The sequence below is a fragment of the Theropithecus gelada genome, chromosome X, assembly GCF_003255815.1.
Source record: "Theropithecus gelada isolate Dixy chromosome X, Tgel_1.0, whole genome shotgun sequence".
In the NCBI taxonomy this organism is placed as follows: Eukaryota; Metazoa; Chordata; class Mammalia; order Primates; family Cercopithecidae; genus Theropithecus; species Theropithecus gelada.
Genome location: NC_037689.1, coordinates 40008844 through 40032104, shown reverse-complemented (window position 1 = coordinate 40032104; position 23261 = coordinate 40008844). Strand labels below are relative to the sequence as shown.

General features: G+C 39.5%; 1 protein-coding gene across 3 annotated transcripts in view; it reads left to right on the top strand.

The window, feature by feature from the left end:
• SCML2 (Scm polycomb group protein like 2) overlaps positions 1-23261 on the top strand; it is a 116515-nt gene that overhangs the window by 67742 nt on the left and 25512 nt on the right. For all 3 annotated transcript variants that reach the window (XR_003117407.1, XM_025372338.1, XM_025372337.1), the window contains exon 8: positions 22074-22291. Coding sequence is in view for 2 of the 3 variants with exons in the window: in XM_025372338.1 (XP_025228123.1) it covers positions 22074-22291 (218 nt within the window). In the remaining variant the exon portion in view is untranslated. The remainder of the gene's footprint in view (positions 1-22073; positions 22292-23261) is intronic.

Genomic DNA, 23261 nt, shown 5'->3' with positions numbered 1-23261 from the left:
CTAATTTATGTCCCCACCAACAATGTATAAGTGTCCCTTTTCTCTACAGCCTTGCCAACATCTGTTTTTTTTTTTTTTGAAGTGGAGTTGCGCTCTTGTTGCCCAGGCTGGAGTGCAATGGCACAATCTCGGCCCACCGCAACCTCCACCTCCCAGGTTCAAGCGATTCTCCTGCTTCAGCCTCCTGAGTAGCTGGGATTACAGGCATGCGCCACTGTGCGCAGCTAATTTTGTATTTTTAGTAGAGACGGGGTTTTTCCATGTCGGTCAGGCTGGTCTCGAGCTCCTGAGCTCGGGTGATCCACCCGCCTTGGCCTCCCAAAGTGCTGGGATTATAGGCGTGAGCCACCGCGCCCAGCCACATCTGTTGTTTTTTGACTTATTTTAAAATAATAGCCATTCTGACTGGTGTGAGATGGTATGTCATTGTGGTTTTGATTTGCATTTCTCTGATGATTAGTGATGATGAGCATTTTTTCATGTTTGTTGGCCATGTGTATGTCTTTTGAGAAGTGTCTGTTCATGTTCTGTGTCCATTTTTAAATGGGGTTATTTTTTGCTTGTTGATTTAAGTCTCTTACAGATTCTGGATATTAGACCTTTGTTGGATGTGTACTTTGTGAATATTTTCTCCCGTTCTGTAGGTTGTCTGTTTATTCTGCTGATGGTTTCTTTGGCTGTACAGAAGCTCCTTTGTTTAATTAGCTTCCACTTGTCAATTTTGTTGCACATGCTCCTGAGGACTTAGCTAAAAATTCTTTGCTAAGGCCAATGTTGAGAGGGTATTTGTTAGGTTTTTTCTAGGATTTTTATAGTTTGAAGTCTTACATTTGAATCTTTAATCCATCTTGAGTTAATTTTTGTGTATGGTGAAAGGTAAGGGTTTAGTTCCATTCTTCTGCATATGGCTAGTCACTTGTCGCAGCACCATTTATTGAATTAGGGAGTCCTTTCTCCATTGTTTGTTTTTGTTGGTCTTGTACAAGATCAGGTGGTTGTAGGTATATGGCTTTATTTCTGGATTTTCTGTTCTGTTCTATTGGTCTGTCTGTTTTTGTACCAGTACCATGCTTATAGTATAGTTTAAAGTTGGGTAGTTTGATACCTCTGGCTTTGTTCTTTTTTGTGTAGGATTGCTTTGGTTATTTGGGCTCTCCTTTGGTTCCGTATGAATTTTAGAATAGTTTTTTTCTAATCTTGTGAAGAATGACTTTAATAGTTTGTTAGCAATAGTGTTGAATCTCTAAATTGCCTTACACAATATGGCTGTTTTAATGATACCGAGTCTTCCAGTCCATGAGTATGGGATATTTTCTCATCTATTTGTGTGATCTCTAATTCTTTCTGCAGTGTTTTGTAGTTCTCCTTATAGAGATCTTTCACCTTCTTGGTTACCTGTATCTAGATATTTCATTTTCTTTGTGGCTGTTGTAAATGGGATTGTGTTCTTGATTTGACTCTAAGGCTGGATATTATTGGTATGTAGAAATGTTACTGATTTTTCCGCATTGACTTTTGTATCCTGAAACCTTGCTAAAATAATGTATCAGTTCTACTAGCCTTTTGGCAGTCATCAGGGTTTCCTAGGTATAGAACATACCATCACTGAAGAGAGATAGTTTGACTTTTTCTTTTCCTGTTTGGATGCTTTTTATTTCTGACTGTTCTGGCTAGAACTTCCAGTACTATGTTGAATAGAAGTGGTGAGAGTGGGCATCCTTGGCTTGTTCCAGTTCTCAAGGGGAATGGTTCCAGCTTTTGCCCATTTAGTATGATGTTGACTGTGGGTTTGTCATAGATGGCTCTTATTATTTTGAGGTATGTTTGTTTGATGCCCTGTCTATTGAGGGTTTTTATTGTGAAGAGATGTTGGATTTTATTGAAAGCTTCTTCTGCATCTATTGAGATGATTATGTGTTTTTTGCTTTTAATTCTGTTTGTGTGTTGGATCACATTTATTGATTTGTGTATGTTGAACCAACCTTGCATCCCAGGAATAAAGCCTGCTTGATCGTGGTGAATTAACTTTTTGATGTGCTGCTGGATTCAGTTTGCTAGTATTTTGTTGAGGATATTTGCCTCTATGTTCATCAGGGATACTGGCCTGAAGTTTTTTTGTTTGTTTGTTTGTTTTTTTCCTTTGTCATGTCTCTGCCAGGTTTTGGTTAGGCTAATGATGCCAGCTTCATAGAATGAGTTAAGGAGGAGTCCTTCCTCCTCAGGTTTTTGGAATAGTTTCAGTAGGATTGGTACCAGCTCTTCTTTGTATGTCTGATGGAATTTGGCTGTGAATTCATTTGTTCCAGGGCTTCTTTTGGTTGGCGGGTTTTTTATTACTGATTCAATTTCAGAGCATGATATTGGTCTAGTCAGGGTTCCAATCTCTTCCTGATTCAATCTTGGGCGATTGTTTGTTCCCAGGAATTTATCCATTTCCTCTAGATTTTCCAATTTGTGTGTGTAGAGTTTTGTTGGTTTTGTTTGTTTGTTTGAGATAGGGTCTCACTTTGTCACCCAGGCCGGAGTGCAATGGTGTGATCTTGGCTTACTGTAATCTCAACTTCCTGGGCTCAAGTGATCCTCCCGCCTCAGCCCCACGAGTAGCTGGAATTACAGGTGTGTGCTACTATGCTTGGCTAATTTTTGTATTGTTAATAGAGACAGGGTTTTACCATGTTGCCCCGGCTGGTCTTGAACTCCTGGATTCAAGCAATCTGCTCACCTTGGCCTCCCAAAGTGCTGGGATTACCAGTGTGAGCCACCACACCTGGCCTTGCATAGAGTTGTTCATAGTATTCTCTGAGGATCTTTTATATTTCTGTGGGATTAATTGTAATGTCATCCTCATCATTTCTGATTGTACTTATTTCTATTTTCTCTCTTTTTTTTCTTTGTTAACCTAGCTAGTGGTCTATCAATCATGTTTATTTTTGTAAGGAACAAACTCTTGGTTTCCTTGATCTTTTGTATAGATTTTTGCATCTCAGTTTTTTTTTTTTTTTTTTTTTTAAGATGGAGTTTCACTCTTGTTGCCCAGGCTGGAGTGCAATGGCATGATCTCAGCTCACTGCAACCTCTGCCTCCTGGATTCAAGTGATTCTCCTGTCCCAGCCTCCCAAGTAGCTGGGATTACAGGTGCACGCCACCACACCCAGCTAATTTTGTATTTTTCGTAGAGATGAGGTTTCTCCATGTTGGTCGGGCTGGTCTCGAACTCCTGACCTCAGGTGGTCCACCCACCTCAGCTTCCCAAAGTGTTGGGATTACAGGCGTGAGCCACAGCACCCAGCCTGCATCTCACTTTTATTAAATTCGCCTTTAATTTTAGTTATTTCTTTTTTCTGCTAGCTTTGGGTTTTTTTTTTTCCCCCAAGTTCCTTTAGGTGCAAAGTTAGATTTTTTTTTTTTTTTTTTTTTTTTTTTTTTGAGACAGCCTCGCTCTTCCCCCCAGGCTGGAATGCAGTGGTGCGATCTCGGCTCACTGCAACCTCCGCCTCCCAGGTTCAAGTGATTCTTATGCCTCAGCCTCCCGAGTAGCTGGGATTACAGGCACCTGCCACCATGCCCAGCTAATTTTTGTATTTCTAGTAGAGATGGGGTTTCGCCATGTTGGCCAGGCTGGTCTCGAGCTTCTGACCTCAGGCAATCCACCTGCCTTGGCCTCCCAAAGTGCTGGGACTACAGGCGAGAGCCACCGTGCTTGGCCCAAAGTTAGATTTTTAATTTGAGATCTTTGTAACTTGTTGATGAAGGCATCATCAACTTTCCTTTTAACACTGTTTTAACTGCATCCCAGAGATTTTGGTAAGTTGTTTCCCTATTTTTATTAGTTTTAAAGAATGTTTTGATTTCAGCCTTAATTTTGGTGTTCACCCAGGAGTTATTCAGGAGCAAGTTGTTTAATTTCCATGTATTTATGTAGTTTTGAGAGATGTTGGTAGTGATTTCTGTTTTTATTGCACTGTGGCCCAAGAGTGCGCTTGGTATGATTTCAGTTTTTTTTTTTAGTTTTATCGAGACTCGCTTTATGACTGAGCATGTGGTCGATTTTAGAATATGTTCTGTGTGCAGATGAGAAGAGTATATATTCTGTGGTTGTTGGGTGGAGTGTTCTGTAGATGTCTTTTAGGTCTAGTTTGTCAAGTGTTGAGTTTAAGTCTAGAATTTCTTTATTAGTTTTCTGCTTCAATGATCTAACACTGTCAGTGAGGTGTTGAAGTCTCTCAGTATTATTGTGTGGTTGTCTAAGTCTTTTCATAGGCCAGGAAGAACTTGTTTTATGAATCTGGGTGCTCCAATGTTGGGTGCGTATATATTTAGGATAGTTAAGACTTCTTGTTGGATTGTACCCTTTATCATTATATAATTATCTTCATTATCTTATTTTTTATTGATTTAAAGACTATTTTATCTGATATAAGAATAGTGACTCCTGTTCTTTTTTGTTTTCTGTTTGTGTGATAGATCTCCATTCTTTTACTTTGAGCCTATGTGTGTTGTTACATATAAGATGGGTCTCTTGAGGACAACAGATGGTTAGGTCTTGTTTTTGTATTCAGTTTGTCATTCTGTGTCTTTTAAGTGGAGTGTTTAGCCCATTTACATTCAAGGTTAATGTATGATTTTGATCCTGTCATTGTGTTGTTAGCTGGTTGTTATGTAGACTTAATTGCATACTTGCTTTATAGTGCCTGTGGGCTGTGTGCTTAAATGGGTTTTTGTGGTAGCAGGTGTCATTCTTTCAATTTCATGTTTCCCACTCCCTTAAGAATCTGTTGTAAGGCTGGTCTAGTTGAAATGCATTCTCTCAGCATTTGCTTGTCTGACAAGGATTTTATTTCTCCCTCATGTATGAAGCTTCGTTTGGTGGGGTATGAGATTCTTGGTTGGAATTTCTTTTCTTTAAGGACACTGAAAATAGGCTCCCAATATCTTGTGGCTTGTAAGATTTCTGCTGAGTGGTCTACTGATAGTCTGATGGGATTTCCTCTGTACATGACTTGACCCTTATTTCTGGCTGCCTGTAAATTTTTTTCTTTTGCATTGACCTTGGTGAATCATAACTACCTGCTTTGGGGATGATTGTCTTGACCATCTAGCTGGTGTTCTTTGTATTTCTTCTGTTTGCATGTCAACCTCTTTAGTGAGATTAGGGAAATTTTCATGGACCGTATCATCAAATATATTTTCCAAGTTGCTTATTCTCCTCTCTCAGAAATGCCAGTGAGTCATAGATTTGGTCTCTTTGCATAATCCCATATTTCTCAGAGGTTTTGTTCGTTTTTAAAATCATTTTTTCTTTCTTTTTGCCTGAGTTGATTCAAAGAACTGGAATATGTTCTAGTATGTGATAGATCTCCATTCTTTTACTTTGAGCCTATGTGTGTTGTTACATATAAGATGGGTCTCTTGAGGACAACAGATGGTTAGGTCTTGTCTTTGTCATTCTTGTAGTGAGTTTTTCAGTTCTAGAAGTTCAGTTTGGTTCTTTCTTAAAATGGCTATTTTGTCTTTCACCTCTCACATTGTTTTACTGGATTTTTTGGATTGGGTTTCAGCTTTCTCTTGAGTCTTGATGAGCTTCCTTCCATATCAGATTCTGAATTCTGTGTCTGTCATTTCAGACTGATTAAGAACCATTGCTGGGGAGCTAGTAGACTCTTTTGGAGGTAAAGAGGACACTCTGGCTTTTTGAATTGCCAAAGTTATTGTGCTGATTCTTTCTCATCTAGGAGGGTTGGTGTTCCTTTAACTATGGTGTAAGTTGAGTATAGTCCATTGGCTTCATTTCTGGATGCTTTCAGGGGGCCAGTGACCTGTGCAGAATCTTTATGTGTAGGTGAATTCTTACATTTGATTTGTAGGTATATTAGCCCAATGATTTTTGGTTTTGTAGTTTGTGCTGTGATCCAGTAGATGGCACTTGACAGTAATAGCTGTAGGTAGTTAGGTTAATACCCATCCGCACTTTAACCTGGATTACAGGTGTGAGCTACCACACCCAGGTAATTTGGTCTCTCTCGGTGGGAACGGCATTTTCTGCTGTCTAGTTGGCCATCTTCTCTCCCCTCAACACTGGATTATTAAGGAAGGGCATATTGATACTTATTTTCTGTGCTACTTAAATTTTTTTTTTGTGGTTTCTATGTAAGCTCCCTCAAATTTGAACCTGAAAAACATATTTAACCAAAATATTTAATTCTGTATTGTGTTTATAGAAGAAAATATTTTGATTAAAAGATCTCTTTTCATTTTCCTCCTCATTAATTAAAAATAGTACCCAGTTTAAACAAAGAGCATGAGCTTTTGGGTAAGACAGTTCTGAATTTGAATCCTAGTTCTACCACTTCTAGACTAATGTGTGATACTGGGTTGGGTGGTTACTTATCTTGCTGAGCCTCTGTTTATTCATATTTAAAATAGAGATAATACTTGCTTCACAAAGTTGTAAAGACAAATTTTAATACTATATTCTGAGTCTCCGGCACATTTGAGGTATGCAGATTTCCTTCCTGACCTGGCATGGTGGCTCATACCTATAATCCCAGCACTTTGGGAGGCCGAGGTGGGTGGATTGCTTGAGGCCAGGAGGTTGAGACCAGCCTGGGCAACATGGTGAAACTCTGTCTCTTCAAAAAATAAAAAAATTAGCCGGGTGTGGTGGTGCATGCCTGTAGTCCCAGCTACTTGAGAGGCTGAAGTGGGAGGATCTCTTGAGCCTAGGAAATCGAGGCTGCAGTGAGCCATGATCACACCCCTGCACTCCAGCCTGGGTGACAGAGTGAGAACCCTGTCTCAAACAAAAACAGAAACAAATTTTCTTCCTTGTTTTTATCCTAAGGTTTTTTTTGGTTTTGTTTTGTTTTTTTGCAGTGAAATTCACATAACACAAATTTAGCCATTTTAAAACGAACAATTCAAGGGCATTTAGTACATTCACTATGTTGTGCTACCATCACCTCCATTTTATTCTGAAACATTTTTATCACCTTAAAAGGAAACCCTGTACCCATTAAACTGTTGCTCCCCATTTCTTTCTCCCCCTTGCCCTTGTTAATCACCAATCTATATTCTGTCTCAATGGATTTACCTATTCTAGATATTAATAGTTTGTGTAAATGGAATCATACAAGGTGTGACCTTTTGTGTCTTTCACTTAGCATAATGCCTTCAAGGTTTATACATGTTGTAGCATATATTAGTACTTCATTCCTTTTTATGACCGAATACTATTCCTTTGTATGGATATGTCACAGTTTGCTTATCCATTTCTCCGATGATGGACATCTAGGCCTTTTCCACCTTTTGGCTACCGTGAATAGTGCTGCTATGAACACGGGTATGTGTGTGTGTATATGTATGTATATGTATATGTGTGTATATATATGTATATGTGTGAATATATATGTGTGTATGTATGTATATGTATATGTGTGTGTATATATGTATGTATATGTGTGAATATATGTGTGTATATATGTATGTATGTGTGTGTGTATATGTATATATATGTATGTATATATGTGTGTGTGTGTGTGTGTATACATGAGTACGTTTTTCAGTTCTTTGGGATCTGTACCTAGGAGTGGAATTGGTGGGTCATATGGTAATTTAACTTTTTTGAAGAACTGCCAAACTGTTTTTTTTTTTTTCTTCTTGAGACGGAGTTTCGCTCTGTCACCCAGGCTGGAGTGCAGTGGTGCAATCTTGGCTCACTGCAACCTCCGCTTCCTGGGTTTAAGCAATTGTCATGCCTCAGGCTCCCGAATAGTTGGGACTACAGGTGTGTGCCACCACGCCTGGCTGATTTTTGTGTTTTTAGTAGAGACGGGATTTCTGTTGGCCAGGCTGGTCTCGAACTTCTGACCTCAGGTGATCTGCCTGCCTTGGCCTCCCAAAGTGCTGGGATTACAGGCGTGAGCCACTACGCCTGGCTGCTAAACTGTTGTTCACAGCAGCTGCACCACTTTACATTCTCACTAGCAGTGTACAAGGGTCCTGATTTCTCCACATCCTTGCCAACAGTTGTTATTTGTCCTCTTTTTTATTATAGCCATCCTAGTGAGTATGAAGTGGTACCTAAATTTGCAGTTCTTCCTTCCGTTTTGAATATATTCTAGAAATTAAGTTGGTTGATGAGTATTTGAAGCTTACTTTTGCCAAGAAAATGGTAAAATGTTACGATCAAGCTATAGTAGTCAATTTAATGCATAAACACCCTGAATTGTTTCTATGATAATATAAGATCAGAGACAAAACTTGAATTTTAAAAAGTCATTAATTCAGCAAACATTTATTGGATGCACATTATATGGTAGGCCCTAGACCAGGTATTTGAGAGGTAACAGTGGAACTTAACATAGTTCCTTCTCCTAAGGGAACTCACAGTGTGGTGGGACAGATAGATATATGTAAATAAAGACAAGCGGTTACAAGGTCTATGCCAATAGAGATAAATACATACAGTATGTGTGCTGTGTGAACATCATGGTCCTATGTTTGCCTGAGTAACTTATTGCTAGAATTTTACAGAGCTGGTAGTTGAGCAGAATTTCGAAGAATGTGTAATAGTTTAGCCATTGACAACAAGGAAGGGAAGGCCTTTCCTGAAAAGAGAACCGGTCTCTGTGAAGGCAGAAAGAGTGAGAATGGAAGACTGAGCAGATGTTGACGAAAAGTTAAATTCTGTAAAATATTTGAAGAGATTTATTCTGAGCCAAATATGAGTGACCTTGGCCTGTGACACAGCCCCCAGGAGATCCTGAGAACATGTGCCCAAGGTGGTTGGGGTGCAGCTTGGTTTTATACATTTTAGGGAGACATGAAACTGCAATGAAATACATTTAAGAAATACGTTGGTTTGGTCCAGAAAGGTGGGACAGCTTGAAGGTGGGGGGACTTCCAGGTCATAGAGTTAATTTTTTTTTATTATTATTATACTTTAAGTTCTAGGGTACATGTGCACAATGTACAGGTTTGTTACATATGTAGACATGTGCCATGTTGGTGTGCTGCACCCATTAACTCATCATTTACATTAGGTATATCTCCTAATGCTATCCCTCCTCCCTCCCCCCACGACAGGCCCTGGAGTGTGGTGTTCCCCACCCTGTGTCCAGGTGTCCTCATTGTTCAGTTCCCACCTATGAGTGAGAACATGTGATGTTTGGTTTTCTGTCCTTGTGGTAGTTTGCTGAGAATGATGGTTTCCAGCTTCATCCATGTCCCTACAAACGACATGAACTCACCCTTTTTTATGACTGCATAGTATTCCATGGTGTATACGTGCCACATTTTCTTAATCCAGTCTATCATTGATGGACATTTGGGTTGATCCCAAGTCTTTGCTATTGTGAATAGTGCCACAATAAACATACGTGTGCATGTGTCTTTATAGCAGCATGATTTATAATCCTTTGGGTATATACCCAGTAATGGGATGGCTGGGTCAAATGGTATTTCTAATTCTAGATCCCTAAGGAATCGCCACACTGTCTTCCACAATGGTTGAACTAGTTTACAGTCCCACCAACAGTGTAAAAGTGTTCCTATTTCTCCACATCCTCTCCAGCACCTGTTGTTTCCTGACTTTTTAATGATTGCCATTCTAACTGGTGTGAGATGGTATCTCATTGTGGTTTTGATTTGCATTTCTCTAATGACCAGTGATGAGCATTTTTTCATGTGCCTGTTGGCTGCATAAATGTCTTCTTTTGAGAAGTGTCTGTTCATATCCTTTGCCCGCTTTTTGATGGGGTTGTTTGATTTTTTCTCGTAAATTTGTTTAAGTTCTTTGTAGATTCTGGATATTAGCCCTTTGTCAGATGAGTAGATTGCAAAAATTTTCTCCCATTCTGTAGGTTGCCTGTCCACTCTGGTGGTAGTTTCTTTTGCTGTGCAGAAGCTTTTTAGTTTAATTAGATTCCATTTCTCAATTTTGGCTTTTGTTGCTGTTACTTTTGGTGTGTTAGACATGAAGTCATTGCCCATGCCTATGTCCTGAATGGTATTGCCTAGGTTTTTTTCTAGGGATTTTATGGTTTTAGGTCTGACATTTAAGTCTTTAATCCATCTTGAATTAATTTTTGTGTAAGGTGTAAGGAAGGGATCCAGTTTCAGCTTTCTACATATGGCTAGCCAGTTTTCCCAGCACCATTTATTAAACAGGGAATCCTTTCCCCATTTCTTATTTTTGTCAGGTTTGTCAAAGATCAGATGGTTGTAGATGTGTGATGCTATTTCTGAGGGCTCTGTTCTGTTCCATTGGTCTATATCTCTGTTTTGGTACCAGTGCCACGCTGTTTTGGTTACTGTAGCCTTGTAGTATAGTTTGAAGTCAGGTAGCGTGATGCCTCCAGCTTTGTTCTTTTGGCTTAGGATTGTCTTGGCAATGCGGGCTCTTTTTTGGTTCCATATGAACTTTAGTGTAGGTTTTTCCAATTCTGTGAAGAAAGTCATTGGTAGCTTGATGGGGATGGCATTGAATCTATAAATTACCTTGGGCAGTATGGCCATTTTCACAATATTGATTCTTCCTATCCATGAGCATGGAATGTTCTTCCATTTGTTTGTGTCCTCTTTTATTTCTTTGAGCAGTGGTTTGTAATTCTCCTTGAAGAGGTCCTTCACATCCCTTGTAAGTTGGATTCCCAGGTATTTTATTCTCTTTGAAGCAATTGTGAATGGGAGTTCACTCATGATTTGGCTCTCTGTTTGTCTGTTACTGGTGTATAAGAATGCTTGTGATTTTTGCACATTAATTTTGTATCCTGAGACTTTACTGAAATTGCTTATCAGCTTAAGGAGATTTTGGGCTGAGACAATGGGGTTTTCTAAACATACAATCATGTCATCTGCAAACAGGGACAATTTGACTTCTTTTCCTAATTGAATACCCTTTATTTCTTTCTCCTGCCTGATTGCCCTGGCCAGAACTTCCAACACTGTGTTGAATAGGAGTAGTGAGAGAGGGCATCCCTGTCTTGTGCCAGTTTTCAAATTGTTCCAGTTTGCCAAATTGTAAAGACCATCGATGCTAGGAAGAAACTGCATCAACTAACGAGCAAAATAACCAGCTAACATCATAATGACAGGATCAAATTCACACATAACAATATTAACCTTAAATGTAAATTGGCTAAATGCTCCAATTAAAAGGCAGAGACTGGCAAATTGGATAAAGAGTCAAGACCTATCAGTGTGCTGTATTCAGGAGACCCATCTCACGTGCAGAGACAAACATAGGCTCAAAATAAAGGGATGGAGGAAGATCTACCAAGCAAATGGAAAACAAACAAAAGCAGGGGTTGCAATACTAGTCTCTGATAAAACAGACTTTAAACAAACAAAGATCAAAAGAGACAAAGAAGGTAAAGGGATAATGATAAAGGGATCAATTCAACAAGAAGAGCTAACTATCCTAAATATATATGCATCCAATACAGGATCACCCAGATTCATAAAACAAGTCTTTAGAGACCTACAAAGAGACTTAGAGTCCCACACAATAATAATGGGAGACTTTAACACCCCACTGTCAACATTAGACAGATCCACGAGGCAGAAAGTTAACAAGGATATCCAGGACTTGAACTCAGCTCTGCACCAAGCAGACCTAGTAGACATCTACAGAACTCTCCACCCCAAATCAGCAGAATATACATTCTTCTCAGCACCACATCGCACTTATTCCAAAATTGACCACATAGTTGGAAGTAAAGCACTCCTCAGCAAATGTAAAAGAACAGAAATTATAACAAACTGTCTCTCAGACCACAGTGTGATCAAACTAGAACTCAGGATTAAGAAACTCAATCAAAACCACTCAATTACATGGAAACTGAACAACTTGCTCCTGAGTACATACTTGCTCCTGAGTACTGGGTACATAATGAAATGAAGGCAGAAATAAAGATGTTCTCTGAAACCAATGAGAACAAAGACACAGCATACCAGAATCTCTGGGACACATTTAAAGCAGTGTGTAGAGGGAAATTTATAGCACTAAATGCCCACAAGAGAAAGCAGGAAAGATCTAAAATTGACACCCTAACATCACAATTAAAAGAACTAGAGAAGCAAGAGCAAACACATTCAAAAGCTAGCAGAAGGCAAGAAATAACTAAGATCAGAGCAGAACTGAAGGAGATAGAGACACAAAAAACCCTCCAAAAAATCAATGAATCCAGGAGTTGGTTTTTTGAAAAGATCAACAAAATTGATAGACCGCTAGCAAGACTAATAAAGAAGAAAAGAGAGAAGAATCAAATAGACGCAATAAAAAATGACAAAGGGGATATCACCACCGATCCCAAAGAAATACAAACTACCGTCAGAGAATACTATAAACACTTCTATCCAAATAAACTAGAAGATCTAGAAGAAATGGATAAATTCCTGGACACATACACTCTCCCAAGACTAAACCAGGAAGAAGTTGAATCCCTGTGAATAGACCAATAACAGACTGTGAAATTGAGGCAATAATTAATAGCCTACCAACCAAAAAAAGTCCAGGACCAGATGGATTCACAGCCGAATTCTACCAGAGGTACAAAAAGGAGCTGGTGCCATTCCTTCTGAAACTATTCCAATCAATAGAAAAAGAGGGAATCCTCCCTAACTCATTTTATGAGGCCAGCATCATCCTGATACCAAAGCATGGTAGAGACACAGCAAAAAAAGAGAATTTTAGACTAATATCCCTGATGAACATCGATGCAGAAATCCTCAATAAAATACTGGCAAAACAAATCCAGCAGCACATCAAAAAGCTTATCCACCATGATCAAGTGGTCTTCATCCCTGGGATGCAAGGCTGGTTCAACATATGCAAATCAGAAATGTAATCTATCATACAAACAGAACCAAACACAAAAGCCACATGATTATCTCAATAGTTGGAGAAAAGGCCTTTGACAAAATTCAACAGCCCTTCATGCTAAAAACTCTCAATAAATTAGGTATTAGTGGGATGTATCTCAATAAGAGCTATTTATGACAAACCCACAACCAATATCATACTGAATGAGTTAAAATTTTTCTAATTGGCAGTTGGTTGAAAGAGTTATCAATAGGAAGAAATGTCTGGGTTGTGGTATGAGGTTGTAGAGACCAAGTTTTATCATGTAGATGAAACCTCCAGGTAGCAGGCCTCAGAGAGAATAGATTGTAAATGTTTCTTTTCAGACTAAAGGTCTGTGTTGATATTAATGCTGGAAAGGTATAATGAGGCATATCCGACCCCTGTTTCTCATCAGACTTGAACCAGTCTTTCAGGTTAAATTTTAAAGTGCCCTATCCTAGGAAGAAGTCCATTCCAGTGGTTGGGGGTGGGGCTTAGAATTTTATTTTTTGGTTTACACAGATGATTATGGCAGAATCTATAATGATAGCTGGGAAAAAAGATGGGGCTATGAAGATACACAGAAGGCAGATAGTAGAGCGTCTTAGCAGACCAGGGAATTAAGATTTTAGCATGTAGATAATGTGGCATCACTGAAGAGTTTTAAGTGAAAAAGTGACATACAATTTGTGTTTTCTAAAGATAATGCTTATGGGCTAGAGTATGGATCAGAAAGGGCAGCCTGGAATGGCAATTAAGAGGCTAATGTTGTAGCTTATGTGAGAGGTTATTGAAGCAGGATATTTCCCTGACCCCTTCGTGGGTGGGAACTGGAGTGCACTAGCTGGCTGCTTTGGTGCCGGCAGGGGCAAACTCCACTCACTTGGACCTGCTACACTCCACCCATTGTGGGAAGGGGAACACACAGGTGAGCAAGTGCAGGAGCCAGGGCGAGCACTTTTGGGCGCTGGCAAGAGCGAACTCCATGGGGGCCCCATGGCAGCATCTAGCGGGGTACCTGTGAGCCCTGAAGCCCCAGAGGGAGTGTTACAGTCAGTGCTCTTTTAGCTCTGCCGTCCACAGATGGCTTAAGTGTTAACAACTCAGTAGAGGGTCAGTGTGACAGCCTTTTGCTCTTGCACTCGTGGCACCTGAGTTCTTGTCTGGCATCCAGGAGGAATGAGGTTGCATGAGTGAATTTGAAGGATAGTAAATGCGGGGGATTTTATTGCTGATGGAGGTGGCTCTCAGTGGGATGGGGAGTTGAAAAGGGGATGGAGTAGGAAGGCAATCCTCCCCTGAAGCTACACTGGCAAGCTGTCCCTCTGAAGTCAAGCCGCTTCTCTGTGATGTCCAACCAAAGTCTGTGAGGTCCAGCTACTTCTCCTCACTCCGCCAGCTGAGACTGGGGCTTTTATGGTCACAGGATGGGGGGTGAGGTGGGCCATGGGTGGTTTTGGAAAAGGCAACATTTGAGCAGTAAAACAGGGATATAAGTTCTCACTTTGGGCTGTGGTATCAAGCTTTTCGGCTTGAGGATAGGGCCCTTGCTGGGAACCCACCCTCCCAGAATTTCTCTGCCTTGTGTTTGTATCATTATGAGGTCCTGAATCAAGTCACTGACAGGCATGAAGAACACATCTGGGAAATACTTGGGAGGTAGGCTTGGCTAGACATGTGGAGGGAGGAAGCATACAAGGATGACTTCAAGATTTCTGACTTCAGATAGGTAATGTCATTCATCAAGATAGAGCATTTAGGATAAGCACAATGAATTCTCCTTTTGGAAATGTTGAATTTGGGATGCTTATGTAGATATCTAGTTGGCTATTGAAAACATCTCTGGAACTTGCAAGAGGCCTGTGCTAGAGAGAGGGAGAGAGAGTAGGCAAACATGTGCACAAGTATGCATGCACTTGAGCAGACAAGAGAACATGAGATTGAATGATTTGGTAATCATTACTGTAGGCAGTAGCTGAAATAATGGGACTGAACTAGAGCACTCAAAACTGAGGTGGGGATGGGGAGAAGGCAGTCAGTCCTGAGGAACACTACTGGAAAAGTGACGGAAGTAGGAGGGAACTCAGGAAAGAGTTGCTATGTGAGACTTAAGAGTTTTAAAAAGAAGGCAGAAGTGTCTAATGCTAAAAATCAAATAAGATCAGGAAGAGGCGTCCATTGTTAATATCTGTTGGGAAGTTGTTGGTGATATTAACACACAGAGGTTCCCTAAAAGGTGGTATCTGTGGAAATGTTATTATAGCAAGTTGAAAAATGAGAAAATAGCTTAGTCTTAAAAGGAAGTAGAGAAGGTATTAGCTAGGGAGAGTGTAGGTAAGTAGGATTTCCTTCTTTGGAGGAAACTTTTTTCCTTCCATTTGTCAGGCAGTGGCAACAAACCTTCCCCAGTCTCTAATCCATTGATAGAAGAGGGCAAGGAACACCTTTAGGGCCTGGGAAAGGAGGATAGGAATAGACACAGGGATGGTGATATGAGTGGTGCTGCTGTTGATTAAATGTGCCACATGCAAAATTTAAATAATCTGCCCCAAATCTCATAGGAGGTATTGTGTGGCAAAGCTGGATTTGAACCTAGTCTGGAACGAGTGTTCCTACAATAGATAGTGAGAAGCAGGGAAAGGAATAGCAGCTGTAAAGAGCAATTGGTAACAGAGCCCCATGTTCATGTGATCTCTACCCCACCTCTTCTGAGAAAATTCTTAGTGTTCAGCTGGCTTCTGATTTCCAGATGCCTGTTGTGATAAGTACCAGGAACATGCTTCCTTGTTTTCCTTTCCACTGGTATCTACCCCTTGTGGTTTCCTTCTAGAGTTTTCCTCAGCCTTTGAGGTGTTCTTAAAGAATATTTTGTTGTTGCTGAAGATAAGGAGATAAACATACATGTAAAATACTTCTACTATGCTTATGGAGAGGTAAAGTCACTCTTATCTGACAGTAACAGTCCTTGAGTATTCAAAAGGTATTTTCAGAGGAAAAGCAGACTTGGCTGTTATGAATGTTTAATTCCCAAAGCAAGGTTGGCCTCTGGGATGGGATGGGTGGCTTTTCTGATACAGGTAGAGGGAAGGGAGAGAAGAAATAGAACAGTATCTGAAGACGCCAGTCAAGGAAGCCAGTGTTATGGTGTGGGATGGCAGCAGGAGCAAATGAAGGAAGCTCATGGCGTTTATACCTGACCTACCTCCACTTTGCTCTTATTGCTGCCCATGATTGATTAGTTTGTGGCAATCTGGGCTCTGTGGGACACGGAGCAAAGTTCCAAGCAGAGGCATTGGGTGGCACAGCTGAGTGTATATGAACTCTAGGCTTCCTTTAAATAAAAAAGTGAAAGTTCTTGACTGAATAAGGAAAGACAAAAGTCATATGCTTAGGTTGCCAAGGTCTACAGTAAGAACAAAACTTCTATCTATGAAATTGCAAAGAAGGGAAAAGAAATTCGTACATAGTATATATGGGGTTTGATACTATCGGCAGTTTCAGGCGTCCACTGGGCAGGGGGGTGGGGGAGCGTCTTAGAATGTGTCCCCCAGAATATATGGATAAGCGGAGGGGGGGCTACTCTGCTTGTTAATATTTTTCCTTATAAACATGCTTTCACATCTGATTTTTTTTTTTTTTTTTCTAAACTAAGAGTCCCTGTCAGAGAGCACCTCTTGACTATTGACTATATAGTGAAACAGCACATAGGAGTTCACGAGGTTGTCCTTTGGGTCATTAAAAAAAACAAAAAACAAACAAACAAAAAAACGCACCTTGACTCGGGAGTGAATTTGATGATGGGCTTTGTTGTTGTTGTTGTTAGAGGACAGAAAGCAGAGTGGCATATTGGAAAAGGCATGAGCTTAGGAGGCAAACTCTGTTAACCAAATGGGTGCTCTTGGCACAGTTACCTAACATCACAGAGCCTATGTTTCCTCATGTGTAAAGTGAGGAAACAATATCTACCTCATAGGATGTTTGGGAGGATTTCATGCAATAATACATATTGAAGTGCCTAGCATGTAATGGGTAGCCAGTAAATATTGGCACCTATCTCCTTTCTTTCTCTAGTTTCCCTCATTCCAGGCTTCCAGGCCCCCTGTTGGCTTTACTCCTTGCCGTCTAGATTGTTTCCCAAGATTTGTTAATTTATTTTTCATTTCCACAATTCCATAATTATCATTTCTTGGATGTTTTTCTTACCCGGACATTTTCTGTTCTGTCTGAAGATAAGCTGAAGAACCAGGTAAATTTTGTGTTAGTTGTTTACAGAAAAGTTTTATTAAAGATGAGTAGCGTATCCTTCTTTATATTTCACATAACTTTTTCAAAAAGATTTTTATTCATTTTGCGACCACTATGAACACACAGTTTGAAGTTTTATATATAGTTTTAACCTTATTTAAACAAATCCATTTTCTATTTCAAGTAGTTTAATACTGAATAGAGTTTCAGCATGGTGCATGTATGTATATATGTATGTATATCTATATGTATGTTATATGATTGCTCCTGGGAGTTTAATTTTGATGTATAATATATTGAATGGTTACTCTTGCCTTTTTAGTTAAATCGGTTTAAAAAGTATTTTATTCTAGGTGCTGGGGATATGGCAATAAATAAAATCGAGTCCTTAGGAGGCTGAGGTGGGAAGATTACTTGAGCCCAGGAGTTCAAGGCTTCAGTGAGCTATGATCACATCACTTCACTCCTGCACATCTGCACTGGATGACAGAGTGAAACCTTGTCTCAAACAAAAAACAAAACCCCAAAAACTGAGTCCTTGAATTTGAAAAGCCTGCTTTATAAAGTGAAATTTTGTTCATTTTTAAAAATTTTTGGCCGGGCTCGGTGGCTTATACCTGTAATTCCAGCACTTTGGGAGGCCAGGCGGGCGGATTGCCTGAGGTCAGGAGTTTGAGACCAGCCTGGCTAACATAATGAAACCCAGTCGCTACTAAAAGTACAAAAATCAGCCGGGCATGGTGGCACGTGCCTGTAGTCCCAGCTACTTGGGAGGCTAAAGCAGGAGAACTGGTTGAACCGGGGAGGTGGAGGTTGCAGTGAGCCAAGATCACGCCACTGCACTCCAGCCTGGGTGACACAGTGAGACTCTGTCTCCAAAAAAAAAAAAAAAAAATATATATATATATATATATATATATATATAGTACTTTTTAAAAACTTTGCTCATACATACATATATGCCATACATCAAAGAGTTTTTATTATAATATGGAACAAATATATATATTTTAGGGGACTATTTGAAACTATAGCTTCAGTTTTCAAATGCCAAAATAGTTAGATCAAATATTGATTTCATTATAGTTGCTATGTTCTGTAAAGTTACCGTTTTATTTACTACAATTTAACTGCTTATTTTATATAGAATATACTAGTTTTGGGGGTATAGTATTGACTTGCAGGCTGAAAATATTTTTCATTTGTTCATTCAGTATTTTTTGTGGACCTCCTATACTCCTAGGTTCTGTCTTAAACCAACCTGGCACAGGAATTTGAACCCAGATCTGGAGCTCAATTATTCCTCTTCTTCATTCTATATATTTAGAGTTGGGAACTAGAACTGCAGAGATCAGTAGATTGGTCAAGAGAGTGAACGTTTTATTTGGGTTTAGTAATTTTGTTAGTCTGTTTTCATACTGCTATAAGGAACTGCCCAAATGGATAATTTATAAAGGAGGTTTAATTGACTCACAGTTCAGCATGGCTGGAGAGGCCTCCGGAAACTTACATTCATGGTGGAAGGCAAAGAGGAAGCAATGCACCTTCTTCACAAGGCGGCAGGAAGGAGAGAGGTGCTGAGCGAAGTGGGAAGAGCCCCTTATAAAACTATCAGATCTCATGAGAACTCTCTTACTATCACGAGAACAGCATGGGGGAAACTGCCTCCATGATTCAATTTCCTCCACCTGGTCTCTCCCTTGCCATGTGGGGATTATGGGGATTACAATTCAAGATGAGATTTGGGTGGGGACACAAAGCCTAGCCATATCAGTAACTAAAAAGAGGTCACTTAATGACCTTGGAAAATAATTTCTTTAAAATATGTTTGGGGGAAGAAAAGTTTATTACAGGGGCTAAGGAAATGGAATAATAAGGAAATTGAAATGTTAAGTATAGGCAATTCTTCTTGATGTTTTATTCATAGTAGTGAGTGGAAAGAGGGAATTCACTCAAGGGCTTGAAAGTGTATCAGAAACAGGGAGGTAACTTCAAAATAAAGGATATGTGAAAGTTGTAAGAGACACCAAGGAATTGGGGATTGAGTGATCAAATACCTTGAGGAGAGAAGAGATAATTAAAACCAAATGTCCCGTAGGAACCAAAGGAAGATGTTGTTAAGATATAAATAAAAGATTGGACTTCAAAAACTAGAGAGAAAACTTCTCATTCATTGTAAGAGAAGAACAAGAGAATGGTTGAAAATAAAAGTATTTTAAGATGGAGAAATGGGGTTTTATTTATATTTATATATTTTTGAGATGGAGTTTCACTCTTGTCCAGGCTGGAGTGCAGTGGCGCATTCTCGGCTCACTGCAACCTCTGCCTCCTGGTTTCAAGTGATTCTCCTGCCTCAGCCTCCCAAGTAGATGCGCCACCATGCCTGGCTAATTTTTTCTATTTAGTAGAAATGGGGTTTCAACATGTTGTTCAGACTGGTCTCGAACTCCTGACCTCAGGTGATCCACCTGCCTCAGCCTCACAAAGTGCTGGGATTACACGCGTGAGCCACTGCGCCCAGCCAGAGAAATGGGATTTTTAAGTTTACCCCCCAAAAGATAGCCTTTAATCTTCTCATAAAGTAGAAGATTGGGTCATTTTCTGAATGGAATAGAGAAAGAGGGAGATGAGAACTTAAATAGGGAAAAGCCTTCTACCATGGAAATATACTTGGAAATCAGTGAGTTGTAGCAGTGACTCCTCAGTTGAGGTTAGCATGGATTTTATAGACACTAGTAGCATCTTAATGTTCTAAAGCAGGAGTTGGCAAACAGTATCCTGAGGGCCACATCCAGCTCATGTAGCTTATAAGCTAAGAATTTTTTTTTTATATTCTTAATTGATTGTAGAAAAATAAGCAAACAAAGAAACAAAAAAGGGCCAGGCGTGTTGGCTCACGCCTGTAATCCCAGCACTCTGGGAGGCCAAGGCGGGCGGATCACGAGGTCAGGAGATTGAGACCATCCTGGCTAACATGGTGAAACCCTGTCTCTTCTACAAAATACAAAAAATTAGCTGGGCGTGGTAGCAGGCGCCTGTAGTCCCAGCTACTCGGGAGGCTGAGGCAGGAGAATGGCGTGAACCTGGGAGGTGGAGCTTGAGTGAGCTGAGATCCCGCCACTGCACTCCAGCCTGGGTGACAGAGCAAGACTCTGTCTCAAAAAAAAAAAAAAAAGAAAAGAAAAAAGAAACACGAATGTACGACAGAGACCTTATGTGACCTTCAAAGCGTGAGATATTTAGTATCTGACCCTTCCTGTAAAAAGATAGCTGACCCTTGTTCTATAGCTCAGGACCAGAGAAAGCAGATGATAGTGTGACTCAGAGATGGGGACTGACGTTCTGGACATGATCAAAGACCAAAGGGTGATAAAAGAAGGGATACTAGTTAGGGGTTTTTGGTGGAGGTGGACAGTTGGGTGCGGGTTGAGTAGGGAGTAAAGCAAAGCCAGAAGAAAGCTAATGGATTGGATGAAAATGGAATATGGGCTTGTGAATAGATATCATAACGAGAATATAAAGCCTGATCAGATGTCATAATGAGAATGTGAAGTGGGTATCAGCAAAGATAACAGGTTAGGAAGTTGAAATTGGAGAAAGGGGACATGGTTGGTTGTCTTAGAGATAGAAGAGTTTCAGAAATTGCCAACTCCAGCCATTTCAGGAAAGAGCTGAACTCTCCAGTGATAAGGTCAGGATGATGAAGCATCCAAGAGTATGATGGTCAAATTCCTTAAGATGATGACAGGGAGACTATGTATGAAGAAATAATGCGTGTTAGGTTACTGGACTTTTTCGGAAAAGTGGAAGTGAGCCTGGAGTATGAAGTAGATGATGGCAATGTGGTAAAAAAGAGGCTAGTGTAAGTAGGTGAACTACTTGTAAATGAGGGGGAAAGTGATGTTGGCAGTGAAGTGGTCCTCTTTTTGCCCTGGCAGCTCAGGATAGGCTGTTCCTTCCTCTTGGTTTGGTAAGTGATAGAAGATAGATAAAAAGGTCATAGAAGAGATGTAGTATTATCTATTGCGGGTCAGATTTACATGTACATCGTCTTTGAGTATGGGAGGAACAAAGCAGCAGATTGGTTTGGACTTGTAAAATGAAGCCCTCAAAATAACAGTAGTTGATTTTTGTATAGATGTATAAATGTTTCACTTACATTGTTCTTCCTGTAAATATCTTTTTTAAGCATTAGTGCTTTTTACTATGTAAAATTCATTTATTTGTAATAATGAAATTATCAAGGAATTAATACTAAACATATCTCTTTTTACTTAAATGTGAACATGGACAGAATTAACCTGGCAGGTAACCTTTATTTGAATATTAAAACTGAATTGGGCTACAGGGAAGCTAGTAGCTACAAATCACTTGGGTCTGATTGTGGTCTTTCCATGACAACATTAATGTAGAGTCTCTATTTTAGTATATAAAACTTTATTAGTAGACATACATATAGGGACATAATGTATATTAACCTTAAATATATAATTTTTATTTACCAATTATACCTCATTAAATCTGAAAAAAGTCAAGAGCAAGGGAGCCTCTGCCCTCTGAAACATGAAGTGGGAGCCCTAGGCAATTGCTTTGCTTTGTTTTTCTATGTTGATGTGAGAGATGATTCCTATATGTGACATAATTGGATAGTGTATTCTGAAGGAGAGACTCCTTTTTGTGCTTCCCATAAAAATATGGGAAGTTCCCAATAGGTAAGTTGCTAGAAATTTTTACCACGCTAAGTTGAAGTTACTGATTCCTCTAATAAAAGTCTCTTTATTTTTTCTGGAGAATTAAACTATTTTCTGATAATATGAAATCTTAGGATACCTAAAACTTCATTTCAGATAGTACTTTTAGTTTTAAGTGGTTTTCAGTGAATGACCTTTGGAAATGGTTTTAAAGGTCAAGTAAAACTTATTTTGAGTCATAAGGACAATACCTTGTGTCATTTACTTTAATATTTTTTATATTTTTTCCTCAGTTCCTATTGTAAAGAATATAGCAAAAACAGAGTCTTCTCCTTCCGAAGCGAGCCAGCATTCAATGCAGTCTCCACAGAAAACTACTCTAATATTACCAACACAGCAGGTCAGGAGATCAGGTCGAATTAAACCACCTGGACCTACTGCAGTCCCCAAAAGGAGCAGTTCTGTTAAAAATATTTCACCAAGGAAAAAAGGTCCAAACTCAGGAAAAAAGGTTAGTTGTATCTCCTCCTAATTTGTATTATAGGTTTTTGTAGTGCCTTATTATTTATAACATGCAATTTAGGAATTTACTAAGAGTATGATGAGGGTCTTTAGGAATGTACTAAGAGTATGTAGGCTTTTGAAAGCCTCACATAACTATCAATAGATTTCTTTGCTTGGGTAAACTTAAAACTTTTTACAGTGTTCTACTTCTTCAAAACCACAATGAAAGTACTATTAATACATGAGTGTATTTATGTTCAGACTAGTTAATTTGAAACTCAGTATACTTTAAAAATCATTATGAAGTGAATCTTACTGTACATATATTATACTTCAATAAACTGGGGCAGGGAGAGAAGAATCAATGTGATGAATTCAATAATGCTGGAGTCAACTCTAAAACCTAGAAATAATAGAAAAAGCAACAACCTGAAGACACTGAAGAGTGAATGGAAGCAGACAGATTCTGGTGGCAGGGGAAGTACTGACTGGGAGAAGGGGTGTTATACAAAGTGAGTTTCCATTGTTGTGGTTTTAAGCAAGTACACTTTGTGTAGCATGTGAGGCAACAGGAGTATTAGTAGAAAAATGACAATTTATCTGTCCTAGGGAAACCAGAAAACAGAAAAGTCAGGAAAACTGTGGCTGTTAAAGGAAATGGATTTTGGAAGGGAAAGGACCAGAGAGGGGATCTGCAAATTCTGTCTACCAACGTCTCTGACCGACCCCTGATCTGAGCATGTTTGTCTAATACACACAGGCCAGTGTAGCTAAAGCAAAAGATCTGAAGTGAGGCTGGATGAAATTAGGCCCAAGATCAGAATTTAAAGTTCAAGTCTAGCCAAGGTAATTACTAGCTAAACAAAAGAAATAACAATCATCAGAGAAATACAGAATTTAGAATCTGCACAAATTTTTGTAACATCTGGAATGTAACTCAAAATTACCCAAATACATAGTAAAATGAATAATATTTT